Source organism: Leuciscus leuciscus (assembly GCF_965113295.1).
Source record: "Leuciscus leuciscus genome assembly, chromosome: 7".
Classification (NCBI taxonomy): domain Eukaryota; kingdom Metazoa; phylum Chordata; class Actinopteri; order Cypriniformes; family Leuciscidae; genus Leuciscus; species Leuciscus leuciscus.
The window spans coordinates 25,641,183-25,669,089 of NC_138731.1; the positions used below are offsets into that span (position 1 = coordinate 25,641,183).

Here is a 27,907-nt window from a genome sequence, read left to right on the forward strand (position 1 = left end):
AGTTGTTTTATGTAAGGTTTTAAAGGGTTAGTTCACCCAAAAATGAAAATTCTGTCATTAATTACTCACCCTCATGTCGTTCCAAACCCGTAAGACCTTCGTTCATCTTCAGAACACATTGACAGCAACATCATTGCAACTTTCAAGGCCCAGAAATGTGGTAAAGACATAGCTAAAATAGTCCATGTGACTATTAACAGTGGTTCAACCTTAAAGGTATAGGCTAGTGGAGGATTTTCCCGAATTTTAGAAAAGAACCGCCCTCTCCACTTTTTGAAAAAATGCACATGCACAAACACTCTACCTGCTCCCGAGAGGGAACGCCTATTAAACGTGTGCACGAGAGACGGCTAGCATCGCTAATCATAGCTTACATTAACTTTTACTAGCAGTGATTTTAAATGGATTTCTCCAAATAGCATGCCAAACTTTACCTGTCGAGTAGAAACTTCGCGACTGAGGCATCAGTGGGAAGCCCAACCTGTGCTTTTAGCGCACGCCAGCGTGTGAAATATTCTCCTAAAAACACTCTGGTCTTGTTTCTTTCTTCAGAGGCCTTTCTCTTCTTGTCATACAATTTGTAGACACTTTTTCTCTTGCGACCCTCAGACATTTTGAAAAAACCCGGTGAGAACGGCGAGCTTCAATGAATGGCTGAAACCATAGCTCACCACACATATACACCTGAAAGTGCGCATGCGCAGAAAGGACGATCACGTACAACGGCCTTACGTAAACATATCACCAGAATGATTGACAATTAGGAGGACCAATAGTCTTGATGATCCACCTGGAAAAAGAAAATCCTCCTCTATACCTTTAATGTTATGAAGCGACGAGAATACTTTTTGTGCGCATTTCTGGGCCTTGAAAGTTGCAATGACGTTGCTGTCAATGGAGGGACAGAAAGCTCTCAGATAAGATTCCATAAAAAATATCTTCATTTATGTTCCGAAGATGAACGAAGGTCTTATGGGTTTGGAACGACATGAGGGTGAGTAATTAATGAAATCATTTTCATTTTTGGGTGAACTAACCCTTTAAGTCACAAGTCACAAATTGTGGTTTTCTCAAGCAATGCTCATGAATGGTGGCCACAGTGACTAAAAACTGTCAATAAGGACAATTTTTGCTTATTCTGTCACTCAAAATAAAATTCAAGTCATTTTTTATAATTATGTAATATATACATAATGCCCTTTAAAGGACAAGATAATTTTTTATAAAGCTCAGTTTGGGGTATGTCATGTGTGTTGTATATGTTGTAATCTAATTCAAATTCATAAATTACATTGGCCAAAACAATCGTTTTACATATTCCTTTTGGATCCTAACCTTTACATTTTTTTTGTTTTATTAATTTGCTTCATAATTGAAAAGTTTAATCCATTAACTAGTCTACATAATTTTTAAATACAGGCATGTTGTGGAAGATGACATTTTTAAGATAGCAATTCATATTGTAATATTTTTTATTACTGTAAATAAACGGCGGATTCCTATTGTGACAACTTACCCCATACAGTGGCAACATAGGCTAAACAGCATGAAATGTTCAATTACTTTTTGTACACATTATTTAATGGTGTGTCTAAATAATAACAGTTATATTCAGTGGAATGAAGACAGGGAACTCAAATTTAAGTTTATTCTCAGTGAACGACGGTAAGTTAAGGATTGGGAAAAAGATTTAACTGACACTAAAAGTATCTAAACGTAAATAAATAGTCACACTAACTGTATTGGCGGTCTGTGTGGCGTTCCGTTCATGAGTTTGGGGTTGGTGAAGACAGAGAAGACCTCGAGCGTTTGTTTGTCCCAGAGTTTAACTGTCCAACTTCAAAGCAGAGCTCGAAGGAACCTTACCGGCGTTGAGTGAATTCTATCCCCAGCAGCAGAAACCCAGCAGAAACCCCACTGAGACGGAACGACTAGAACGCCCATTCGCGTCGGACCGGCGCTCTCAAACAAAGTCTCTGATTGGTCGACTGGTTGCCGACGTCAGGATTCCTCATCTTCTTTTGAGTCGAATCTTTTAATAAATCAGTTGCAGTGGTTCACAATCTAAATGATTCGTTAAATTGGTCCAAGTGGTTTTTATTTTTTAAAACTAATTTTATAGTGATATAAAAAGTATGTTTCACAAACTATAGCTATAAAAGTAAAATTGTTTGCCAAGAAAAAAAGACAAAACTGATGAAAGATACATTTAGTAACCTTTTATTGATTCCACATCAATATCTGATAAATGAGTGTCAGTGTAGCTGAAACCCTGTTAAGTTATCCATAACTTTAAGCTTGACATCTTGGAACAAACATTAGCAACCATTTCATATCCATGTTGTGGCACTTCCTTCAAAGCAACTGAAGTTCATTTATTGTCCTCTGATCTCATTTTCAGATGCTCCATACACTGCTGAGGTAAAGTTCATAGCACTTTTCAGAAACACTTATGAACAAGAACCTGAAGACAAACACGATTTTAAGAGGTCACTGTGTGCATTACAGTAACTCACCACCATAGAGCTACATGGAAAAACAACATCCAAGGACATGGATGGACGAGGACAGCACTAGACCTTGTTAAGTTATGGGCTTTGAATACTTTACATTAGTAGATCTTCTAAAGAGGAAAAACTAATTATTTCAATGATGAGCAAAGTTCTTATGTAAATAGCTATGGCATGATAGCATAGTTTACATGGTTTAATATTCATTGAAACAATATTTGTGGTTCTTTAAAAAGCCTATGATATCTCTCAAGGAGGTTTTTTAAAAATCCTTCATCATATTTTAATGACATCAATAAATAATGATAAAATGATATAAAAATAAAATAAAATGATGCAGTATAATTGAGCACATAAATATCTAATTAAAAATCAGCTGTAAAATTTCTCCACATTTGCTTTCTTAAACACATCTGATCTTTTCATATGTGAAGCTCTTTTGTCTCTGACTTTGGCTTTCTTTAAATGATTGCATTTCATGCCCTTTAAAACAGGTCAGTTTAAAGAACAATAATATTACCTACAAACAACAACAAAGATATCTTCAAATGATTCCTGGTTTTACCACTAATGTGGTATTACCACTGATATTTTACAGTTGTTGTTTGCTCCAGAGCACCTTACGGTATAAATTACAGTAAAGAATATGTTCAAAGCACCGATATCTGTATAAAAACATGTACACATAATGACCTGGCTCTAATGTGAGGAAATTAAAAATAATCTAAAAAAGACAATTATGCAAATAAAATAAACTCAATTCCAATACTTAATGTATACAAAAATAAATTAAATATAAAAATTAACATCCATTAATATCAGTTATTATAAATCATGACGAATTAAGCTTGAAGCAACGTGTGTGTTCCTAAACTACATTCCAGTCATGTCACTGCATGTTCTCAATGGCCATTAAGACTGAAAGAATTAGTGCCAATTAAAAGAACCGCACAGGCTCTGTTACTCCTGAGGTTGTAAAAACTTCCAATGCTGATTTTTGTGACAACTTTTCATCTTTCAAGTCTTCCTACTATGGAAACTATCCTGGCATCTGTGATAAAAGATGAGCTGAATTACTATAATCAGAATGTAATTCCAACACTGAAGACTTTTTCAAATACAAAGCGGGCAGAAAATAGCCAAAGAAGAGAGAAAAAGTCACAATGAAATAGCACTTTATATCTGTTTAAAAGACAATATCCTTTTGTCTTAGTGTGTGGGTCTGGGTTTGTTTATTCATTGATGAGTCCACAGATCTCCATTCAGGGCTGATGAATAAACGGAGGGAAGAAGGGAGTTGACTTAAACAGGATGAATGCGCGGAGGTCATGGTAAGGACAGTAAGTAAACTTGAAAAGTCTTTGTAAAAGATGACAGTAATTGTTTTCCGCCCTCAGCGAATTGAAAAGACTGCATTGGAAAAAGACGTCTTGTTGCCGGAATGAAAAGATGTGCAGACAGGTATCCAACTGGTCTTTTTTTGTCCCCTGTTGGAAGTGTGAAAAGTTAGACACACCATGTTGCAAGGAATCCTGTCAGGAAAAATATAAAAGTAAACATTTCAGCACCCTAAACATTATATTGCCAACAAACAGCTTTTCTTGCAACCCAGAACATGAAGAAAGTTATCTTCATGACTATAGGTAAAAAAAATGGCCTACCCTGAAATAGATGCATAAACTCTGACAACATTTCAGTGAATGCCAGATGGCACTAGAGTCTGTCCACTGTTCACTGACTTTCCCAAGCATTCGGGCGCAGATCTTTTGTAGCTATTATATCCATGTCGCTCCATCTTAGTCAAACAGTTGGCACAGTAACTAATGTTACACCACAACTTTCCAACTAGTCACTAGCACTTCCCAGATGCATCACATGCTGCTGAAACCTAATTAGCAGCATTTTTCTGCACTGACCCATTCATTTCAATATTAAGCCAAGCAGAATCACACCAGCTTGTGCCAAAGTCAAATTAAGAAGAGAAAACATTCATCTGAAGGAACATGACATGACTCCATAACTGAAATGAAGCAAAACATATTGTTGTAGCAGGAAAAGCAACAAAAGACTGTTTAAAACAAACATACGTGGTGTGTTTTTCACTTGTTCCTGTGATGGTACTGCAGCAGCTGCTGCTGGTGCTGCGGTTGGTGTTGGTGGTGTCGTCGTGGGCTTGGGACGCCTCCTCTGACACTGTGGCCCGATGAGGCAGAAGCCACAGAGTGATGATGTCCAGCACGAATAGGCTTAGCTACAAGAAAATTAAACGTATTTAAAATACTTTTAACTTATAGAAAATCTCAAGTAAAGTGAATGAATTTACTTCATAATATATGAGAGACATATACAGCAATGCATGAGAGTATTTGGTCATCATGTAACAGGAGACAATGTGGTACTATTGAGTATGTGGCGCTCTCTACTGGATATAATGCAACATTGAAATCTTGGGTCTGACCGATCTGTGCGGTGTGGTTCCTCCTGGCCTGATTCTTGGCTTGGATGACCTCCTTGATGCGGTCCACCTCCAGCTGGTACTTCTTACGGTCTCTCATGGCACTTTCTTTGGCCTCTCTCAGAGCAGACTCCAGGATCTTCACACGCTCAGCAGTTGCACGCAGGCGTTTCTCCAGTTTGGGCAGCTCACATCTTAAGTCTGCATTATCACGTACCAGCTACAGATACATAGAAATTAAAGAATATAGATAACTATAACAGAGCTACTAAGTATATTATATTATATTATATTAAAGTTCAGTATACCTGCTTGTGGACTTTAGTGAGCTGTTCCAGGTTGTTCTCCAGGAAAATTATTTTCTGTTTTTGTGCAAGACTTCCCCCAGATTCATCAGCGTCCAACTCCATACTCTACAAAAAAAAGTGTTTTTTGATACAGTGGCCAGTTACACTTTATTCGTTTGAACCACAGGTAAAAAGGGTAAAAAATATCACCATACTTCCCAAGTTGATTTAACCACAGTACATTAAGACAATGGTTTTGTATTGCACATTTTCTGAAAGGTTATGTTTAAATATGCAAGTGAGTCATTAGCGAATTCAATTTGCAGTCATACATTTCTTGAACAAAAAACTGAACTTTGGACAAAGTCAAGTTTAGAATTCTTTTTTTTATTTTGTTGACATTTTTTGGATCACTCCATGTATTATCAAAAACAACTTATTTTCACCATGTTTTGAAGAATAAAATGTTGTACAAATCATTGTAAATCACAGAAATTAAAGTGGAAAGTTTGTTGTATGTAATTGGACAGAGATTTCTGTCTCAATGCATGAGAATTTTTTTTTTAAAGATTTGTATTGTGTAAACATTTTTATTTTATTAAACGTATTTTGGATAAGTCTGAAAGAACATATTTTGGAAGCAAAATCTCAAAATTGGCCAGTGCATAAAAAACAATGATTTTGCCTATAGTACCTTGCCTTAATGTTTTTCCTTGATAATGTCTAGTTTTGTATCATTAATAAAAACAGTTGTAGCTGTTGGTCAGATAATACTATCACAAAGTCAAGATGAAAAAAGAAAATTCATAAATGAAGGGAACAATATTTGGATTGAATAGTTTGGATACTCACTCGTCCAATGCGACTATTGATGTCCTGGATGAACAGCTTACGCAGGTTTTGGAGAGTCTGGAGCTCTTTGACCTTGTGGAAGAGAGAACAGCATGAACGGTGATCTAAAACAACTACTCCATATAAGAAAAACAGCTATACGTGTTCAAAGTGAACTAGTTGGAGAGACAAACTCAGGGAATGTTGGGTATTTAAATCTTACCACAGTCTCTTCCAGACCTTTGAGATCTTCTTTGACTTGCTCTCTCTTCTCATTCAGCATGCTAATTAAAACCAAAACAAAAGTGATAACAAATTTGATCAAAATGCATCTTTTCTAAATTGCACAGAGCTACAAATGCCTGACAAACATACACTGAAGTATTTGTCATTTTAACTGCTCAGAGATTGGTTAAAGGTGCAGTAAGCAATTTCTGAGGAATTCTGTTGAAAGTGAATCACACTGAGCAGAACAACAAACTTGCAGCCAATCAGGAAGAAAGACTGTAAAAAGAGAGATGGCTGAGAGACATTACAAAAGAGAAAAGGTCAGAGGACTATCACTGGGAAAATAAGGGTTATGACCAGGCAAGAGCTTTAGGACCCAAATTAATATTAGAAAAGCTTTCCAGCACTGAAGAGACTGTAGAAGATTTTATTATTTAGAAAAAAAGTAATTTAATATAATATAGCTAGATGTTTGTACACTTATTTTCCCTGCTTGTGACTTTGGTTTGACTTTCTAAAGCCTGCAGAAAGCCTGGAATGTTACTCACAGCAGACAATTCTATTCTATTGTGTCACATGGTGAAAAACCTTTACCTAAGAATATCTATAGTGTGTGTTACCATTTTTGGAAAAGGATGTATGGTATATATTTGTGAACGGGGCAAAAATGTGGAGCTGTCTTTTGCAGAAGATGCTCGGCTTTGTTGTAAAATAAAGTAAAAAAAATTCTGCCATCACCGATCTCTGAGAAGTGATTTTTTACAAAAGAGAGAAACCACAACAAGACCTTAGCAGGAAGGCCTGAAAACGGACACAGAAGTTGCGTTGTTTCTGCTCAATGCGAGTAACAGTTTTGCGTGTGTGCTGCTGGTGACTAACAACAAACAACTAATTTTGGGGGCAGATCAAGGAAGGGAGGGGTGTGTTTGTTTGGGTTGATTTCAAATACCAACAGTGTTTCTCAGAAATCGCTTACTGCAACAATGCAATATGAGCAGTTGACTCACACAAGCTTCTGCAGTCTCTCGTCCTTCTTCAGTTCCTCCAGTTTGAGCTTTTCATAGTCAGACAGGAGCTGCTTCTTTTCAAGTTGAAGAGCCTGGTTCACACTGACATCAGAGAATAGGATATTACTGAATAAACTGAGCAATTTTCAATTTTTGATGAGTGTTAGACCAATCCCAGTCACAAGCATATGAATAGAAAAAATGCCTTTTTCACAAAAAGTATTTTAATATTAATAATATTCAACTATTGAAGTGACCACGAGTAGTCCGAAAATAAAGTGAGATTAAGCTCTTACTCCTTAAACTCATCCAAGATCCTCTGTTTCTCTTCAATTTCATCTCGCAGACGCGAGAGCTGCTTCTGATGAGCCTCTCTGTGACTTTCCATCTGCTGTTCTAGGGCTTGCTACATGCAGATACAGAGAATATACATATTTCTGCTCATATGAATATAAATGGCACTTACATGGCACTGTCTATGTGAATCTTCTAGGGCAATTTTGTGTAGAGTGTTATTCATTTAACAATTAATTTCAATAATAAAATATTTTCTTATTCTATGCATCAAAATGGGCATTTTCTATATAGCTAAATAGTATCTATATAGCTTAAAATATCCTTAAATACTTTCTTCTATCCTATCCCATTCATTGTTTGGTTCCTCAATGACACTGCTCTGCTTGTTTGAGCCTGACAAACAATGGTGCGATTTTAGGCGCCTAAGTCTATCTGACAAATGTGTTTGTGTTCATTACCTTCATCTCCTCGGCGTCCTGCATCCTGCTCATGTGTTCCTTTTCCTTATCCAGGACTGAAACCTCATGCATCATTTCTGTATGAAAAAAAAAGAAGATTATTTTAAACATACAGTGAAATCACTGTCAAAGGAACAAGTGCTTTTTCTGGATCTAAATGAAACAATTTTACTTTGTAAAACAATGCATTGTTTAGTGTTAACTACACACAGACCCTGTGCGTGGAGTTTAGCGAGTTCCTCCGATAGTGAGTCGTGGCTTTCCTCCAGCTGTCTCTTCTTCTGTTCCATGTTCTGCATGTAGTCTGTGAGGGATTTGATCTTTGCCTGATGCTAGGTGCATTAAAAGCAAGCACACACTCAGAAATGACACATAGCCTACATACCAATTAAACGTATACACATACAATTAAAGCAATAATAATGTATCCTTTAAAACTTTGTAATGAGTTCATCCAAAGGAACATTATACAAGATAAAAGTTCAAAGGGAGGAATCCCATCTACAGGGTTCTGATCTAGAACCCCCACTAGATGGAGCCGTGCGTACCTGAGAGATCAGGAGCTGGCAGGAAGCGAGCTCCTTCTCGTTGGCCTGCATTTTGCGCACTGTGTCAGTCTGTGTGCTCTCAAGCTGTTTACTGCGGTTGACCAGAGACTTCACTTCTGACTTCATCTTACTGATGAAGAGCCGTGCCATGGTGAATTCCTCCTCTATTCCTCCGTTCATCTCTGTCATCTTAATAAAGAGAGAGAAACCAAACAAGCGGCATAGATCTCAGTCTGTTTCCATTCATTTGTTATTTGAATTAGCTTTGTCATGAAAAGACACTTAAACCTTTATCTGAACCTCTCACCATCAGTTGCGCATATCCGCAATGTTTTGTAGTTTTTTAACACTTTTTACTTGTGTTTGTAGTTACTCCTTCAAAGCGCAATGGGTTGTGGGCAATATTAGCCTTTAGAGTGTGTACGGATCCACACTTCGAAAATCCACCCAAAAGAGTAGACCATCCGGGGACTTCTGGCATACTCTTTTTTTAACATACTATGCTTTGGGACACACTTATTTTAATCTCACATACTGTTTAGGATGGATAGTATGGACAATGAACATTGAGACGCAGAGTAAGAAAAAAATTCTTTTGAACTTTCTATTCATCAAATAATCTCAAAAAAATATAATGGTATTTTTTTATATTGTTCAAATAAATGCAGCCTTGGTGAGCATGAGACTTCTTTCAGAAACATAAAAAATCATAATAAATGCTTTTTGTAAATATCCACATAATCACATGTGTTTGTTGTACTGTATGTTTTTGTGAGGTGTGTATTCTTGACGATGATGAAAATTGAGGAGCAATTTACAAATTATATAAAAAAGGAAGTATAATGCACTTAGAATACCAAAAAAAGTAAAAAAATAAAATAAAAAATAAAAATAATAATAATAAAAAATTAAAATATGAATACAAATATATATCTTTTGTAAGTAAATAAGCCCATTATTCTTGGGCTTTTGTGTTGTGCAGTTAAACTTTCTTTATGAAGGAGTGTATTCTTACCTTGTGGTCATTCAAGGCAATAACACTTCCAATCTCATTGAGGTCCCGGAGCAGTAGACTGAGGATCTCTGCTGATCTCTTCTTGTGATGTCCACTGAGTTCCTGCAGGGCAGACAGATCCCTCTCCACACCAATCAGAGCGGCCTAGAAGACAATAACAGCATAAAATCAATGAATTCTTCAGTTACATGAGCTTTTCGTGATATTTATTTTCTCTCTTTCCCTTCTCTTCATTATACTTACGCTCTTTTGCACAAGCTCCTCTGAGATCTGTTGGTTTGTCTTGCCTCTCTCCTCCACCTCATGGCTTTTCTGGTCGTAATTCACCGCTAGCTCCTCTAAGGCCTGGAGCACCTCCTTCACCTCCCCTTTTGCTGCCTCGTTCTCATGCTGCAAACGGCTCAGATCTTCCTGGATCTTCTCATAGTCACGCCGTGTGGATGCCATTAACTGTGTGGATGCAGGGAACATTTATGTTGGTCAGAGGACTGTCGAATTCCTGCTTCTTTGTGGAAGTCATTTATATATATTACAGTGAGGAAAATAAGTATTTGAACACCCTGCTATTTTGCAAGTTCTCCCACTTGGAAATCATGGAGGGGTCTGAAATTGTCATCGTAGGTGCATGTCCACTGTGAGATACATAATCTAAAAAAAAAAAATCCAGAAATCACAATATAAGATTTTTGGACTATTTATTTGTATGATACAGCTGCAAATAAGTATTTGAACACCTATCTATCAGCTAGAATTCTGACCCTCAAAGACCTGTTAAGCCCTATTCGCACGGGATAAGTATTACCTGGTGACCTCTAGTAATTTGTAATAATCGCGGAGATTGTCTGTGATCTTAATCCCGTGCGAATCGGCCATGTCTGTAATTTGTAAAGTAAAAATTCCCCCGCAAATGACCTACCATATTTCGCCGAACACCGAGGTCCTGTGATAATATTAGTCCCGTGCGAATCGGCATCTCTGTGATTTGGCGGGTCGTTTATAATTTTGTCAATGTTTTTTTTTTTCTGTGCGCTTTTTTATCCATCTTTCGCGAAGAATGGAGATTGCGTTGGAGTGTTTTGATAGTATTTGGGTGCGGGGTCATGGCTATAGCCTACACTAGGGCTGCACGATATTGGAAAAAAAAAACATTGCAATATTTAGAACATATTTCTGTAAGAATTTGGTGAACGTTCTATTAATAGATATTAAGGGCGGCGCCCTTAATAGATATTTGTTTGTTCATTAGGCTATAATTCCTAATAATAAGTAAAAAAAAATCTCTCTCTCTCTCTCTCTCTCTCTCTGGTGCTGATGCAGTGACGCGTTCATGTAAACGGCACCTAAAAGCTGTCACTAAGAACCAGCAAAAGTAATGATTCTGAATATGTAAACTATTGCAATGAAACATTTTAATTGTTTATTAATAAACAAGTGTTTTCTGTGTCGGCTGCAAAGATGACGATAGGCTACTGACTCACGATCTTCGCAGTATATCTAGTGAACGCGCTGGAGAGAAATGCACATTTAATTTAATTTTGTTTTGAATGGTTTTGTTTAAAAGTAGGGATTTCTGTAGATAATATATATATATATATATATATATATATTTTACGTGTGTGAGGAGAGTAGGCTACCTTATACGCTGAGTTTTTTAGTGCTGCATGCGTTCAGAGCGGTCGCGTCCGTTATGAAGAACGGTCACGTTTTCCTCATAAGTGCGAACACGAAAAATAAAAGACAAAATACTTTTTAGAAAAGACAACCATCCACAACTTTAATGATGTCACTGCAGTTAAAGTACCTCTTTTTGTAGCCGAAATAGTCCCAAATAAGCGGATCGTATAGGATTGCCAGTGAATGTTGGCTGTGAGCGGTGAGCAGCGGCACATTGTTCCATGTTCCTTACAGTATAGCAGCATGCGGTAAGGAACATTCTTCTGTTTATGTTATATCATACAGCTAGACCTATAATAACGACAAGATATTTCCCAGCAATAGCCAGTTGACATCATATCCGGGAGATATGTCAGTAATTTCGAGTAAAATCACAGGCTTCGTTTATCCCGTGCGAATGCGCCACACGAAATTCAGATGTGGGTGGGTAATTTCTAAATCACACGAGGTCCCCAGATAATACTAATCCAGTGCGAATAGGGCTTTAGTCTGCCTTTAAAATGTCCACCTCCACTCCATTTATTATCCTAAATTAGATGCACCTGTTTGAGGTCGTTAGCTGCATAAAGACACCTGTCCACCCCATACAATCAGTAAGAATCCAACTACTAACATGGCCAAGACCAAAGAGCTGTCCAAAGACACTAGAGACAAAATTGTACACCTCCACAAGGCTGGAAAGGGCTACGGGGAAATTGCCAAGCACCTTGGTGAAAAAAGGTCCACTGTTGGAGCAATCATTAGAAAATGGAAGAAGCTAAACATGACTGTCAATCTCCCTCGGACTGGGGCTCCATGCAAGATCTCACCTCGTGGGGTCTCAATGATCCTAAGAAAGGTGAGAAATCAGCCCAGAACTACGCGGGAGGAGCTGGTCAATGACCTGAAAAGAGCTGGGACCACCGTTTCCAAGGTTACTGTTGGTAATACACTAAGGCTATGTTCACACTTAGCGTCTTTTTTGACAAGAAAAAGTTGACAACGGCGTTTTTTTAGCAAAAAAAAACGCTGGCAGCGTTCGGTTACAAATAGCAGCCGAGCGCGTCTTTTGTGGCTGGCGCATATACTGACGCGTCTTGACCATGCGTCAACATACGACGAAAAGGGTACCCCCATAACGTCCATATGTGACGATTCGGGTTATGGGTAGGTTTAGGTATGCGTTAGGGTACCGCTAGGAGGCGCTGCTGGTGCGCTTCTGTCTGCGTCTCATATTGACGTTAAAGGGGTACCCTTTTCGTCGTATGTTGACGCATGGTCAAGACGCGTAAGTATATGACGTTTTGGGGTGAGACCGTGCTGCTATAACAAGAGCTGCAACAGTAGCCTAGTGCTGTGTGATGCAAAAAATGTCGAGAAAGAGAAAGTTGGCTCTTGCGTTGGCTTTTGAAGTTACCGGGGAGGAGAATGTCGGTTCACAAAGACGTTTGTGGGTGCACGACAGACAGTTGTTCTTGTTGTTATGGAAACGAAAGGTCTCGCTACTCGCTTGTCATTGGTCAGCTGTCAAAAAGGCGCTTGACGTAGGGCGTTCTTTTCAGAAAAGTTGAACTTTTTTCAACTTAAAAAGACGCTCTGAGCTGCAGAAAAAGACGCCGGCGGTGGCGTCTAAAAAAGCGCTCAGGACTTTTTTGAAAAAACGGTTTACTCCATAGGGTTATAATGTAGAACAGACGCTGGCAGTTTGAAAAAAGACGCTAAGTGTGAACATAGCCTAAGACGTCATGGTTTGAAATCATGCATGGCACGGAAGGTTACCCTGCTTAAACCAGCACATGTCAAGGCCCGTCTTAAGTTTGCCAATGACCATTTGGATGATCCAGAGGAGTCATGGGAGAAAGTCATGTGGTCAGATGAGACCAAAATATAACTTTTTGGTCATAATTCCACTAACCGTGTTTGGAGGAAGAAGAATGATGAGTACCATCCCAAGAACACCATCCCTACTGTGAAGCATGTGGGTGGTAGCATCATGCTTTGGGGGTGTTTTTCTGCACATGGGACAGGGCGACTGCACTGTATTAAGGAGAGGATGACCGGGGCCATGTATTGCGAGATTTTGGGGAACAACCTCCTTCCCTCAGTTAGAGCATTGAAGATGGGTCGAGGCTGGGTCTTCCAACATGACAATGACCCGAAGCACACAGCCAGGATAACCAAGGAGTGGCTCTGTAAGAAGCATATCAAGGTTCTGGCGTGGCCTAGCCAGTCTCCAGACCTAAACCCAATAGAGAATCTTTGGAGGGAGCTCAAACTCCGTGTTTCTCAGCGACATGACCTCTGTAATTGCAAACAAAGGCTACTGTACCAAATATTAACATTGATTTTCTCAGGTGTTCAAATACTTATTTGCAGCTGTATCATACAAATAAATAGTTAAAAAATCATACATTGTGATTTCTGGATTTTTTTTTAGATTATGTCTCTCACAGTGACCTACCATCGCACCTACGATGACAATTTCAGACCCCTCCATGATTTCTAAGTGGGAGAACTTGCAAAATAGCAGGGTGTTCAAATACTTATTTTCCTCACTGTATATACACTACCATTAAAAAGATAGGAGTCTTAATTAATACTTCTATTCAACAAGGATGCATTAAACTGATCAAAGGTGACAGAAACATTTGTAACAATCCAACATCTTTACGATTTCAAATAAATGCTGTTCTTCTGATCTTTCTAGTCATTATAGAAACCTGAAAAAATGTATCACGGTTTCCACAAAAATATTAAGCAGCACAACTTTTTCAACATTGATAATAATAAGAAATGTTTCTTGAGCACTAAATCTGCATATTAGAATGATTTCTGAAGGATCATGTGACTGAAGACTGGAGTAATGATGCTGAAAATTCATCTTTGCCATCACAGGAATACATTACATTTTAAAATATGTTCAAATATAGAACAGTTATGTTTTATAATATTAATGTTTTACTGCATTTGATCAAATAAATGCAGCATTGGTGAGCAGAATAGATTCCAATAGACTGACCCCAAACTTTTGAATGGTATGTACAATCAGTGATAGCAAAACTATTGTGTTGAAAAATGTAATTATTTCCTCACATGGAAGTAAAAGGTATCAGTTGACAGTTCATTAGAAGAACATGTGAGGTCACTGCTATGCTGTTCAGTAAGATTTCATTATCATCAGCAAAACTGATACAGAAGCAGAAATATGGGAATACAAAGATATGTCCAAATGTTTCAAAAGAGGAGAAAACCCCAACAGAGATGCTGCAGAACTGTTTCCATGGGAACAACATTTATTTCCACCTGAATAATTAGGAGCCGCTTGAGAGATGCTCTTTGTACCGGACGGGAATTTCTAAGTATAGGCAGTGAGACGATATATTTTCAACTAATAATTACCTCAAGCACTTGTTTTGATAAACATACCATCGCCTATGCATGTTTAAATCAGTAAAGCTGTTCCATGGTTCCTTCAGACCCATTGCAGGCAAGGCATCATGGGAAGACATGTGTGACATCATAAATTGTAGAGGGCATGAGTGTTCATCTCTATATTGAGCCGGACTCACCTCATCCTGATCCACCATCTGCTGCTTTAGGTTCTCTGCCAGCTGACTGTGCTGGTTGATCTCATCATCCTGTGGTGAAAGAGGGAAAGAGAGAGGAAGGGCTGAATTGTGAGGCTTGCACTTCCTGATGCACATTTCTAACAGCGTGTGAGAGGTATTTATCACCTTGTCGTCTAGCTGCTGATATAGGTCATTGATCAGCTCCTCATATCGGGTTTTCTCTGAATCAGGAAGAGGCTCAGGAGGCGGAGCCGAAGTGTCAATTACGGGAGCGGCTTCAGAATTCTTCGATTCTTTACTGCTGTGCTGTTCATTAACAGGTACATTCTCACCTGAAGATAAAGGAGTGAAATATGTCAAAACAAAATGAATAAAATAAAATAAAAAATAAAAACAGGCTCTGGTTCCTTAACTAATAAAATGAACAAGGCTTTCAGGAAACAGTCCTGCAGACCTGATGATAAAAAACACTGACTGGACGTAAATGAAAAAACAGCTGCACAAAGAGTCAGAGCCACATTCATTCTCTGGGCTTTATAAGTCTGAGATGGGAGAGAAATCTTGAACTCAGCATCTGTGTGTTTTATTGGGCAGTAGAGGTGGAGGGGAGCTGATAACACTGACAGAGAAAAAAAAAACTATTCATGGGGATGCATGAGAGAGAAAGTGAGACATACTGAGAGAATCTCAGGATTCAGAGAAGGAGAAAGAAAGTAAAGCTTTGGACTGAGGTCTGAGGCTGAATATGTAACTGAAAATATTAAAGGAAAGTGAATATATTTAGCAATATACATGCATTGCAAACATGCATTCACTTAATGACAGGCCTTCTGTTTAGAGTCATTATGTGTTTACCCTTCCACAATCTGAGTAATTAGTGATAATTGGTATTTATCATTGTCAATTATTGTGGATGTTTGTCATCAGTACACACATGGTTTACATGAAAGCCAATTTGTGTCAAGCTCTCATCAATATAACAATATATTAACATATACTATTGAATAACTTCATTTCCTCTTTGGAAACATCATTATTTTACTCAAAAACAATGACCTTAATAAGAGGAGGAAGAAATAACTGGCTCCCCTCATTGTGGGGTCCATTTCAGAACTCAGATCGGAAAAAAACAAAGCTTTTGTTAAGACAATTACATCAAAAATCGACTGGCCTCTGCAGAAAACCAAATGATACGCATCTTCTCAACCATTACATTCTTTTCAAATAAACTGCTTCAAATGTCAAACATCATTCCAATGAAATGATAGGACATTTCTCATTGTCCTAATTAACAATAAAATATAATAATAAAACTATTAAACATTAAACTCAATCAAAATATCTTTCTAATCAGTTAAATATTTGTCAGTCTGTAACAGCAAAGTGATGTTTTATCATTTGCAGTGGCTGTGTGCGTTCTCCGTTTTCTCTATTTACCTTTTCGCCATCGTTTGAGCTCATTTTCTAGCCGCTGGATGATGATTTTCAGACCTCTGGTCTTCTCTTTCTCTTTCTCATATTTCTTCTTCCATTCCTCAGCTGTGAGCTCCATGTTAACAGAAACTGTGTTTTTGATGGTTTTGGCCCTACGTGAAAGAGAGAACAGTGGAAATTATTTGTATATGCGCATGTTTGTTTCATATTTACCACAGCACTGAATTTCAGACTTTCTTAATTTTAGGAGAAATATTATAGGGCATAAAATGGCTTCACCTCTGGCCGAACATGAGAGTGGATTTGGTCTCAGCCTCATTAAATACAGAGGGAGAGCAACAGATGACGATGGTTGTTCTGCAGTTCCCACCCAAAGAGTCCTGAAGGATCCTGGTCATTTTACTATCTCTGTAGGGCACATGGGTTTTCTGTAATGAGAAAGATAAGGCAAGACATAAATAATTTATAATGCAAATGTATTGCTTTGTACTTTGAGAGGTGTATACATGGCCTAGATTATGTACACAAATAGCATTTCAGAGAAAAGAGAGGAAGAGGAAGGGGAAAAAAAGAAAGCGTCTGGGTAGATGAGACCGGTTGAGCACTTACGGTTCCTTCGGCCAGGGCTGAGATGACGTTCCCCAGAGCAGAGAGAGACTTATTGATATTTTTAGCCTCGTCCAACACAGATCCTTCTGCTCCAGTTTTACTGACCTGTGTGTGTGTGGGAGAGAGAGACACAGACAGAGTATGGAGATATTATATTATTCTCAAACCTATTTGTAGGTATATTAAGACTCTGTCAGGATTTTTGAATTATAATTCTAAGACTGAGATAATATTGAAAATATGAGATTCCTACTCTAATTTAAAAGCTGTAAATACATTTATAGAATAATAATAATAATTAAAAAAACATTATGACAAAGTGATTAAGGAATATTTACTATTCTTCATTATTATTATTTTTACAGTGGACATAAAATGTCTACACACCCTTGTTAAAACAGCTGTTTTTTGTGATGTAAAAAATGAAACAAAGATAAATAATATCAGAACTTTTGCACCTTTAATGTAAAAATGACAACCTATGCAAAACCACCGAAAAGTGACACATTTTAGAGAAAATAATTAAAAACTGAAACTAAGAGTTCTAAAGATCTTGGCAAAAAATGGATGCACCTCTTGATGGAAATAAATGTTGTGATGTTATTTATATTTTTATATTGTAATAATTTCACATTTAATCTCCAAATTAACGTAGAAACAACATAAAGAGAGTAGCCTATATTTTAAATATTTATTTAATGGCATCTTTTTATGAAAGAAGGTCAGTATCACGTATACCAATACCGCTACTGATGTCTGTATGAAATTCCCCTCAATTTTAGCCATTAATTATAGGCATTCAGCATTACAGTATAATTGAAATCTATATTTTTATTTAAACATTTATTAGGCTTTAAACAATATAACAACTTTTAATTTAAGAAACTTAAAACAATCTTCACATAAACCCATAATAAATGCCACATAGCTGTGCCATTCAACATATCAGGGCTCAATTTTTTTCTATTGGCCCAGTCAGACCAGTTCAGATTTTTACTTGCCCTGTCAAAATGCATAAAAAGTCATTGTTTTTTGTTGTAAACAGTGCTTTAAGATTTTTAGGTAGGTCTAACAGGTAGGGTATTGAGTAAAGTTATCAAACATGTCACAGTCTTCACTGCAAAAATTCTTCTTAAAACTACAAACGTTATTTAGTCAAGAGCAGTGAGTGATTTTCTCTTTTTCTTTAGTTCTTTGATTAACATTAATGTCAGACATCACAGCAGTAGATTTATTAGGCTGCTGTCACTTTAAGAGCTGAGGCACATGACACGGATCTGACGCACATCCTATTTTCTCACAAATCTTTACGTACATTTAAGACTTTATTTAAATCATTTAACTGTGCTTGCGAGGATACTCGACAAATGGGCATTTTGGCATAAATTTGTGTGGTTTTGTCCATTCAAGCGCTGTCTGAAGCACCTTTCTGGTGCACACGAGGGGTGTGTGTATCACACAGACAGGAGATTCACAGATAGTAGTAACACACTGAGTTCTCTTTTGTGTCTTATCGTGCGTGAATGGTTTAAAAAAAATTTTTTGAATAAGAGCGTGATCATATATTGTATATATAAATCATTTTTTTAAATAATTTTTGGCACTACTTTTCTAGATATAGCTAGAGATACTAGATTTTGCCAAAAAAAAAACATGCCTTTTCACTTCCTGCAAGATCCACCAGGTAGAGTTTTCCGCACAATTTCTTCTCTGTCTCCACATTCTCCTGCTTAATATTAATGAGGAAAATGCTGTGACTGCGGGAGCTGTGCTCATTCATGTCTGTAACATCAGAGGACCATGTGTTAGGCTAAAAACAGTGTAACAAGGTCAAGATAACAGTGTTTATTAGTTATGTTTGATTCAGAATGTGATGTATTAAATTCAGGTAAATAAGGTTAAATAGTCACTCACTTGTGACAGCCACATGACGATTGGATTTACCCTCGTCGATCACATCCATGACATCCTCTGGACTGGACACAAAACGCTCTGTACAACCCTGACAACAGAACAGCATCAAAAGACACAACACATCAAGGAAGTGTTCGCTTCACGCCTGTGACTGAAAAACACTGTATTGTGCATCTGTCCTACCTTGACAAAGGGCACCCTGTTCTTATCCTCATGTACAGCCAGGTTGGTTTTGGAAACTTTAGGATTAGACAACAAAAAATGTATTTACACCATGAAAAAAACATTAATATTATTTTTAAAAGAACCTTCATTCTATGAAGAAGAATGTGATTGTTTTTATCTCACCATCAAGCAAGTCTCTGATTTTGTCCAGGTAGATTTCAAAATAAGAGACCTGTGATAAAGGGGTGGCTGTTAATTATTTTGTAAATATTAAAGTATAATTTTTTTTAAAGTGGCTTCGTACTTTGAAACTAATGATTCAGTTCTACATTAATGGACATGATATCAAACAACAGTCCAATACTTTATTAACATACCCTATAACTGAATATATTGTATATCACTTTATGTCAGAGATACATTCCACTAATATATATTTTTTCTAAACAACTACGCTTAATATATATTTTTTCTAATCATTAATAAGTGAATTTTATTAAAAACTATATAATAGTTGATGGTTTCACATGTGAACATACACAAGTAGATTTAATGTTGAATAATTTCAGCTCCCTAATGGACCCTTTCCATATTTCAAGGGGTTCTCAGAAGCAGAAGTCATCATTGTTGGGTAAACTTCTATAATGGTAAATGGAAATTTCAATTTCAGTTTCTGCAGTCCCATTTGATCTAATAGCAAATGATAAAATTCATGATAGCGTTTCTATGACTTTTTAAAAGAGGAAAAAAATATAGAGACAGTCACTCATTTGCCATCACTCCCTCAGCCGTTGTGTTAGAAACACTCACACAGCAGCGCTAACTGCTTTTCTGAAATGTAATGCAAAGTAATACAACAAAGTATAGACTTATAACTGTGCATTAAATGTTGTACAAATGAAAATATAATAAACAATGTTAATGACCGCAGAACCGCGTCATCACAGTCTGTGTAAAGGGTCCTTACCTTGATATGGAACTCCAGGTTCTCATCCATAGAGTAGATGTGGTCAAAGATGTCCTGGGAAATGCGAGGGATGATGCCCATCAGCTGGGGGTTGTGGAGCTGTCCCTGTGTGCATGTTGTAGAGGACAATCAGAGCAAATATTTGACAAGATGGCACTTATTTCTGCCAGCTAGTGTAACTTATGTAAGAATGAAGCACTGCATTGAAGAATTTCCTTCTCCATCTACTTTACTAGAGAGGGTATGCGCATCACGACCTACCTTTGTATTTGTATAAAGTGTTCACAGGCAAATTTGCTTTATGTATTTCCCCGAAATCAGGCACATATAAATGTCAGGAAACACGATTCCTGGCTGCAAGTCAATATCCATGGATCACTGGATCTTTGGAAAGTTGTAAGGAACACAATATATAGAATCCAACCTTTAGTTTAAACATATAATCGTTTGTTTTAATCGCATTTTCGTAGTTTCCCCTATTAAATCCAGTCACGCAGCAGCTCTTTTGCCACTCAGTCCGGCTGAGAGGGCGTGTTCCGGCGGGAAAGTGATGTCAATGCATACCCTCTGTAGAAGTGATGTAGCCCCGCCCCTTTTCAGCGCTGCGCCCGTTGTGTTCTGTCTTCCGGTTTGTATTTCCACAGCATGAAGGTAAGATCTTACGGATTTATGAATGAACTGCTCGTTTGAACATCTTCCCGGTCTACTGACATTTGTCATCCGCTTCAAACATTTACAACGCTCATGATAACTTTCGTTAGTAAATCCACTTCACCAGCTAATTACTCTTCGACAGCGATGCCATAGGAATATACTGTACAGAGCTACCGCAAAAATGGAAGTTCAAACACAATATTCTAAAGATGGCTGCGTGTTTGTTTCACTGGTGCAGAAGGTCTATATGTGTGCAATGTGATTTTTAAATAAGGATATCTGTATTCCCTCTGAGGGATGCATGAGGACATCCTGTTTGGCATGCTAATTTGCACCTTTCAGTGGTTACAAAGTGATTCATTTTCAGAAACATTTTTCAAATAACTGAATTTATTGACTTTGTATTCAAAACCTTTGCTGAAAGCACAGGCTGTTTCCAAGGCAACACCTTCAGTCAAATGGCATTTTGCCGCTGTTGCAGCAGTTTGGCATTTCAGTCATTTCATGAAAGATGCTGAGAGATATTCATCAATCTGAGCATAGTGACTGAGCATAGTGACACTTTCTCACCGTACATGTGCTGAAAGGTTACTTTATAATTGAAAAATTTGAAATGTGTGAACTTGATACCAATCGTTATATGATATATTATTTCTGCCTTACCTCCATAGTGTGAGTCTTCCCTGATGCGGTTTGGCCATAAGCAAAGATAGTCCCATTATAGCCATCCAGCACATCTGAAATGCAAGATTCATGTTTCAACTTTCAAACATTTTCATTTCTTTCCAGGTCTGTATAATTTAACCTTTCAAACTTGTTCATGCAACTATACGCATTTACAACCTTTAACAATCTGTTTGGCACAGGCATCATATACTTGTTCTTGTGACGTGTTCGGAGGAAGGACTCGGTCAAAGATATAAGGCTTGCCCTAAAAAGACAAACAGATTAGTCAAGATGCAAGTAATGGACAGGAACAAGTAAAAAGGTTCAAAAGGTATCTCTGAGAGAAAATATCTATAATATTGTGTTTTAAAGATATCAAACATGTAGATTAAATGAACTATATGTGTTTGTGAATGTGGAGTAAATCAGACCCCCTTTTTTGCTTATCTGACAATTGCTACAAAATGTTTCATAACACACACAGTATGGAGGAACGATGGTTTGAATAGAAACTAGAGCTAAAATACATTCACACAGTTTACGAATAATAACTCTATTAGACGGCTAATGATAAAAGCTGGATGTTTAAGACTTAAATTGCAAAGTTTCTCAATTAAGTTTCTGTTATGTTAGTCAAATGCAGATAAATAAGTTTGATTTCATTATATATAATATTAATTTATGCATTATCGTATTATTGCATCGAGAGGTCAGTCAGCCTATTTCTTTTGCTGACGCTGCACAGATTCTACTAATGGCTATATATGAAGTTCCCCAGAGGATTTCAGTGGTATACATTGTTAAAGAGAAAATAAGAAGGACCTTGTGATGAATACAGCCCATCCCCCAACTGCCAGTCAATCTTATTGAGCCCCAACAAATCCCTCTCTTTTGTTTTGATTCTGAACCTGCTGGTAATATCTGGAGACTTTGAAACTGCTGTGCAATAAGAAATAATTATCCAAAGATAGAACTATCTATCTAATTATAATTATGTAAACTAAGTTAAAGGTGCTCTAGTCTAAGGGATGTTGGGTGACGTCACAGCTTGTTGATGTTCGAATTTCTGTTAAACAAAACGGAGGCTAGCTCGACCCTCCCCCTCGCGTTCATTCTCCTTTTCCCTCTTCTTTGCTATTTGTCCATCGGAACGTCATCTCTTTGGTCGTGTGTCGGCCATATCAAAATTCAAGAGAATATAATTCTAATGTTAGTCGTTGTCTAGGTCGGACATCTCTCCTCTAGCTAACTTCCCTCTTCATGCTTCTCTCTCCTCCACTCCCCACACCCCCCTTCATGTGCATGCACACTAACCCCCCAACCCTCCAACCCCCACCCCCAAATCATTCTTGTCGGATATTGGCTGAAACACTGTTTGTTATGTTTCGTGGTCCAGGCTGGCCCAGTTTGTTTTTGTTGCCATTTGTGGAGCCTGGGCTGTCTACAGAGACCGCGTTTTATTACAGTGTGTTCAGGGGACAGGCAGCTAGCGGATAGTGAGGAGATGTTTGCTGTATGTGTAAAAAAAAAATTCAGCCCAAAAAACGCGTGACATCGCTTAGAGCAACTTTAATAAAGCTAATATAGAAAATGGAAAGTGTTGGAAATGTGTTTGCAACTATTCATTACTACAAAAGCTGGTAACACTTTAGTTCAGCGTTCAATTCTCACTATTAACTAGTTGCTTATTAGCATGCATAACTAGGATATTGGCTGTTTATTAGTACTTATAAAGCACATATTAATGCCTTATTCTGCATGACCTTATTCTATATCCCCAATCCTAATTCCTACCCAATACCTAAACGCAACAACTACCTCACTAACTATTAATAAGCAGTAATTATGAGTTTCTTGAGGCAAAAGTCATAGTTAATTCATAGTGAGAATTGGACCCTAATCATAAGTGTGACCCAAAAGTTGCCTGTTCGAATTGTAGTACATGCATTCTTTCTCCTCTGCCATTCTTTTTTCCATATGTTTTTGTGCATTTTTTTTGTTGTTAATCTATAATTTTTTTGTCTAACTATTATGGTTAAACTTATGTATAAATAAGTAATATAAAAAATAGTTTTACTGTACATATAGTGCAAAATCAGCTAACCAAAATATATTTTTAGCATTGGCATTCTGAGTCCACTTTATATTAAGTGTCTTTAACTACTAACATTTAAATTAATCATTTGATCCATTGTATTCATTGAGTACATATTACATTGTACAAAAATACCTGCTTGTAATTACAGCTGTAATTAACATCTGTAATTGCACTGTTGACTCTTCCCTCAGACTTTAACCCACCCTTAAACCTAACCACACCACCAAACCTGTCCTAACCTTACCCGTTTCACACCTCAATAGCAGCGTTTTACAATACAACATGAACACAATAAACACACTGTACCTAACATTTAAGTACCTAACACATTTAAGACCACCCTAATATTAAAGTGTGACCGTGTTATTTTTTACATGTGCACACAGATATCATGGGGAGCTCATATACCGCTGACAGCAGTTTTTCCACATCCTCCTCCGCCCATATGCACACAAATACACTCTCATATGGGAAGATAGTGAGAGAGAGAGAGAGAGAGAGAGAGAGAGAGAGCTATGCCTTACTAAAACATCAATAAATCTAACATACGGACCAGCTGACCTAAAACAGATGAAATGAAATATCCATGGCATGCATTTACCCTGTTGATTATCTAAGACATCACATGCAGACACCAGTTCTGAAGCGTTCACACAGACACATGATTTCTCTGTCTGTCTGTTTGATTAAGCAGGTAGGGGTCAAGCATCCCCACTGAGACTGTTGCTCAAACCCAGACCGTCACCACGGAAACTACATCCCACTCAGAAAAAAAAGCACTGATTGGCTGACAGTCAGCACCTGTCTCCTGGCCAATAGTGGAGGAGAATAACATGACTGCTATACAATCATCTCTTTCTTCCATCTCTCTCCTTTCTTTCAGCACATAGGCAATCTTTTCTGAGACAAATACTCTTATGCTAATTTAATTCATCTTTGTAATACAGAATAATTGTAATAAAAAATAATTACCGGAAAACTGCTATCAAAAGGCAGATATTATTAAAGTATTATTAAATTATTAAATAAAGTATTTTATATTTAGTGAATAGCAAATATCTCAGATGAAACTCTGCAGAAAGGACATGAACGCTAAATCTTGCATTTGACTTTCATATGTGCCGTAGTCTGAACACTATATCCTTTATATAAAAAAAACACAGGCTGTATATAAAAGCACATGTGTTCAGGACAATGCATTCTTTAAGTCAATAATTTATGCACACTATCTAGGGACCATCAAGGCTTTTCCAAGAGTGCTCAGGATTTGACCAGCTTCAATCAAAAACCTTTATCATGAACAAATGCTTGAAAGGATAATGCATCTTTTCCTGTCCATTTCAGATGGGTTTGTAGAATAGAAATAGCAGACTACATGCAGTATTCAAATAAATGATGTGCAACACAAATAAATCTGATAATGCAGTAAATGTAAGGGTGGTGATGTCAAAATTTAAAAGAGAAATAGAAATACAGGCAAGTAGAAGGGTTTATACAAACAACATGAATGTGACTATGTGCGTGACAAACAAGATTGTCCCAATCCTCAGTGGACTTGCTTAAATATTCCACTAAATCATCCTAAATGTTCCCTGCCAGCCCTGGCCCCTCAAATGGCACCTCTGTCACTACGGCAACGTAAATTACTCAGGAGCCCTGGGCCTCTTTGTGGCCTTGCACATATAATAAGATGTTCTTGCACCCACATTAAACACAGCTGACCAGACAACCCTCATAATGCAAAAACATCAAATCCAGCCTGATACTGACATGCTGCAAATGATTAGTGATTTCTCACTGTCACAAACTGTCCTATAAATCTCCCTGCAATTGTTTTGTGGTGGACAGTCATTTAAGGAGTTTATACGCAAACACAAACCGTGCAATCTCTTTACTTACTTTTGTTCATTTTAAATAATTAATACATATTTAAAGAAATAATTATACTGTAAGATAAATTATTTTCTTCAAAATAGTTGCAAAGTTGCAAATTTTTTTGATGAATTAGTGAGTTAAAAACAATACATTTTAGTGACAAATAATAATAATATTACGCCATCGATTACTAATTATTATAATATATACTATAATATATACTAATTATTATAATTAAATACTCAATTATTCTTCACATTTTAAGTCCATTTTATATAAATACATTTTAATCAATAATTCAGAGGTGGATTAAAAATGTCATTTTTCGATTTCATTTCACGATGCGGAAGATAATAATATTTAAGACGCTTAATTGACCAAATATTATTTTGCATCATATAAAGTTATTTAGCAGAATTAGTTTCATAAATTAATTTTTATTTCCAGTTCATCAAGACGACAGATAGATAGATATATAGATATGTATTTTTATTTCCAGTTCATTAAGAGATAGATAGATAGATAGATAGATAGATAGATAGATAGATAGATAGATAGATAGATAGATCTTTTTATTTCCAGTTCATCCGAACTGTTGGGGGAGGAGGTGTGAAAAGGGGAAATTCACCCTTCCCCCACAAATGAATTTGATTTTATTGACCGTTTACAATCTGTTGCGTTAAAGCTAAGATTAGACTTTCTGTGACACCACACAGACAGGTTCACGACTAAACAACAGTCACTAATGAGATGCAGGTAGTTAAACGTTGCAGTAATAAATGTACATATATTAACCAGATCTCCATTCAAAACCACACTTGTATCCTAAAGCTAAATGTCTGGCATTAGGACCATCAGGCTGTGCATAGTCTGCAGGGCACCATTAAAGAGAATTTACATCAGAAGCAGAAGTCTAATACCTGCTACGCTCGATTTTCTGTGCAGATTAGGCATGGTAATGCTGATTACCATTTCAATGGGTCGGATAATATGGGCTATTGTGTTTGCACAAGGGATTTCTGGAGGTTTACTGTAAAACATAAAAACCATCAGTATCTTACTGCGTCGACACTCCAGCTTATTTATAGCATGTCACACACCCACACAAACACAGTCCTTCGGACTCTGCATTCCATATCAATTGCTCTTTAATTTAATCACTACCATATTGTGTTATTAAAAGATAAATGAAGCTAGGCTCTGACCTATAATAATCATCTTCCAAAGAAACCACAAATACTTCCAAGTCCTATAGTGAAAAAGCATTGCACATGGCTGACAAGCACTCTACCTCTCCATTCAAAACAAAGTAGAAAGCAATAAGTTTAAATCAACAAACAACGTGCCATTCTAAATTGTTATTACAAAAACCTGGTACTGTAATCAAGTAAACAAAGTTATTGTGGTGAGACATGAAAACAATGAGTGTGAGAATTTTTTTGTGATTTCTGTCCTATAAACTAAAATTTCTAAAAACTCTCAAACAAGAGTTAACTAATGAAGATAGATTGAAATTGAAAAGATGAATTGTGATCTCTGGACAATGTTTTTTGGCAAATTGCCACGTGGTATTTTATATAATGTGCAATTTATTAAATATATTATTTGTTATATTTGTTAATAATATTTTACATTTTTGTACAGTACCTTTCAAATGTTTGTTTTGTGTTTCATGCTGTATGTTTTCATACTAAAACAATTTTGCTAAAGTAAAACAAAAGAAAGCATGTTCGATGCTATAATGCTTATAAAGCACTATATAAATAACTTAAATGCAACAATTTTAAAAAAGAGTTTGCTTTTCAAATGAAATTTTCTCTGTCAAAAAAAAAAAAAAACGTTGTACGAGCAAGTCCTGAATTCAGGACTTACCTTTTGAAATGAAAGAACCATCGGATGATTCACCCAGACAGATATGAAATGATCACACAAATGAGTCACAATAGAGTGATGGCGGGCTATATTTATCTAAAGTTAGCCTACATCATATAGCTATCTCCTGCACAAATTAAAGAAAATGAAATCATGAGAAAAAGAAATAGGGACTTTCTGTCCGCATTAATAATATATGTAGACTCTATAGAAATCTTACCGATACCACCACAGTGTCTTCTCCTTTGAATTTCGGTATGTATTTGTCACCTCTGGTGATTTCCGATTCGTTAAGTGGCCTGAATCGGCACATCACCTTCACACAACATTCAGCTGCATCCACCATCGTGTATGATACCGATTTTATCTAACGAAACTTTCTCTCCGGTCAGCAGATCTAGTCGTCCACCCAGCAGTCTGCAGAGGAATGCATCAATCAAACAATCAAAATGTCTCGATGCTTGCCAGCCGTTCAGCCCGTACGGTTCCTTCCTATTGGCCGGGCGAAAGAAGCGTTGAAACTGAAAACAATGTCAGATAAAACTCCTGGACACCCTTTTAAATATCGCGTAACATATGATATAATCGCTTAACAACAGTGTTGTCGTCGTTGGCGGTGGCTGTTGGTAGCTGAAGTCGAGTGCACCTTGGTCGTTGGAAGAGCATCAGCACTGGACAGTTCCACCTCCTGCGGCTCCACGCGCTCTGACTGACGCCGCGGCGAGCCGCTCCTTCCACGCGCGCTTGTGCTGTCCAACAGCGCCTCTCAGCAGAGCTGCCCGTGACTGCAACAGC

At 37.2% G+C, this 27,907-nt stretch overlaps 2 protein-coding genes across 7 annotated transcripts in view; both read right to left on the bottom strand.

Moving 5' to 3' along the window:
* lypd6b (LY6/PLAUR domain containing 6B) overlaps positions 1-1,905 on the bottom strand; it is a 33,133-nt gene extending 31,228 nt beyond the window's left edge. For 4 of the 5 annotated variants that reach the window (XM_082175913.1, XM_082175914.1, XM_082175915.1 and 1 more), the window contains exon 1: positions 1,739-1,886. The gene's annotated coding sequence lies outside the window, so the exon portion shown is untranslated. Of the gene's footprint in view, positions 1-1,738 lie in introns of all 5 variants that reach the window. The other variant, XM_082175918.1, reaches the window with a different exon arrangement.
* A 769-nt stretch (positions 1,906-2,674) lies between these two features.
* kif5c (kinesin family member 5C) lies at positions 2,675-27,798 on the bottom strand. 2 transcript variants are annotated; one of them, XM_082174867.1, is made up of 26 exons: positions 27,333-27,798; positions 21,445-21,532; positions 21,265-21,338; positions 19,948-20,052; positions 19,164-19,212; positions 18,999-19,054; positions 18,816-18,903; positions 18,559-18,683; positions 16,902-17,006; positions 16,572-16,720; positions 16,296-16,444; positions 15,024-15,190; positions 14,859-14,927; positions 9,880-10,086; positions 9,637-9,780; positions 8,622-8,810; positions 8,288-8,405; positions 8,074-8,150; positions 7,615-7,724; positions 7,319-7,420; positions 6,307-6,367; positions 6,105-6,176; positions 5,274-5,378; positions 4,969-5,185; positions 4,598-4,761; positions 2,675-3,997 (listed from the first exon to the last, which is right to left on the bottom strand). In XM_082174867.1, exons 1-25 carry the CDS (start codon positions 27,456-27,458, stop codon positions 4,610-4,612), a joined length of 2,904 nt encoding a protein of 967 aa, XP_082030993.1. In that variant the 5' UTR covers positions 27,459-27,798; the 3' UTR covers positions 2,675-3,997; positions 4,598-4,609. The 2 variants fall into 2 exon arrangements, with proteins under 2 accessions (XP_082030993.1, XP_082030994.1); XM_082174868.1 differs by having other exon boundaries at positions 2,675-4,042.
* Between the last annotated feature and the right edge of the window lie 109 nt (positions 27,799-27,907).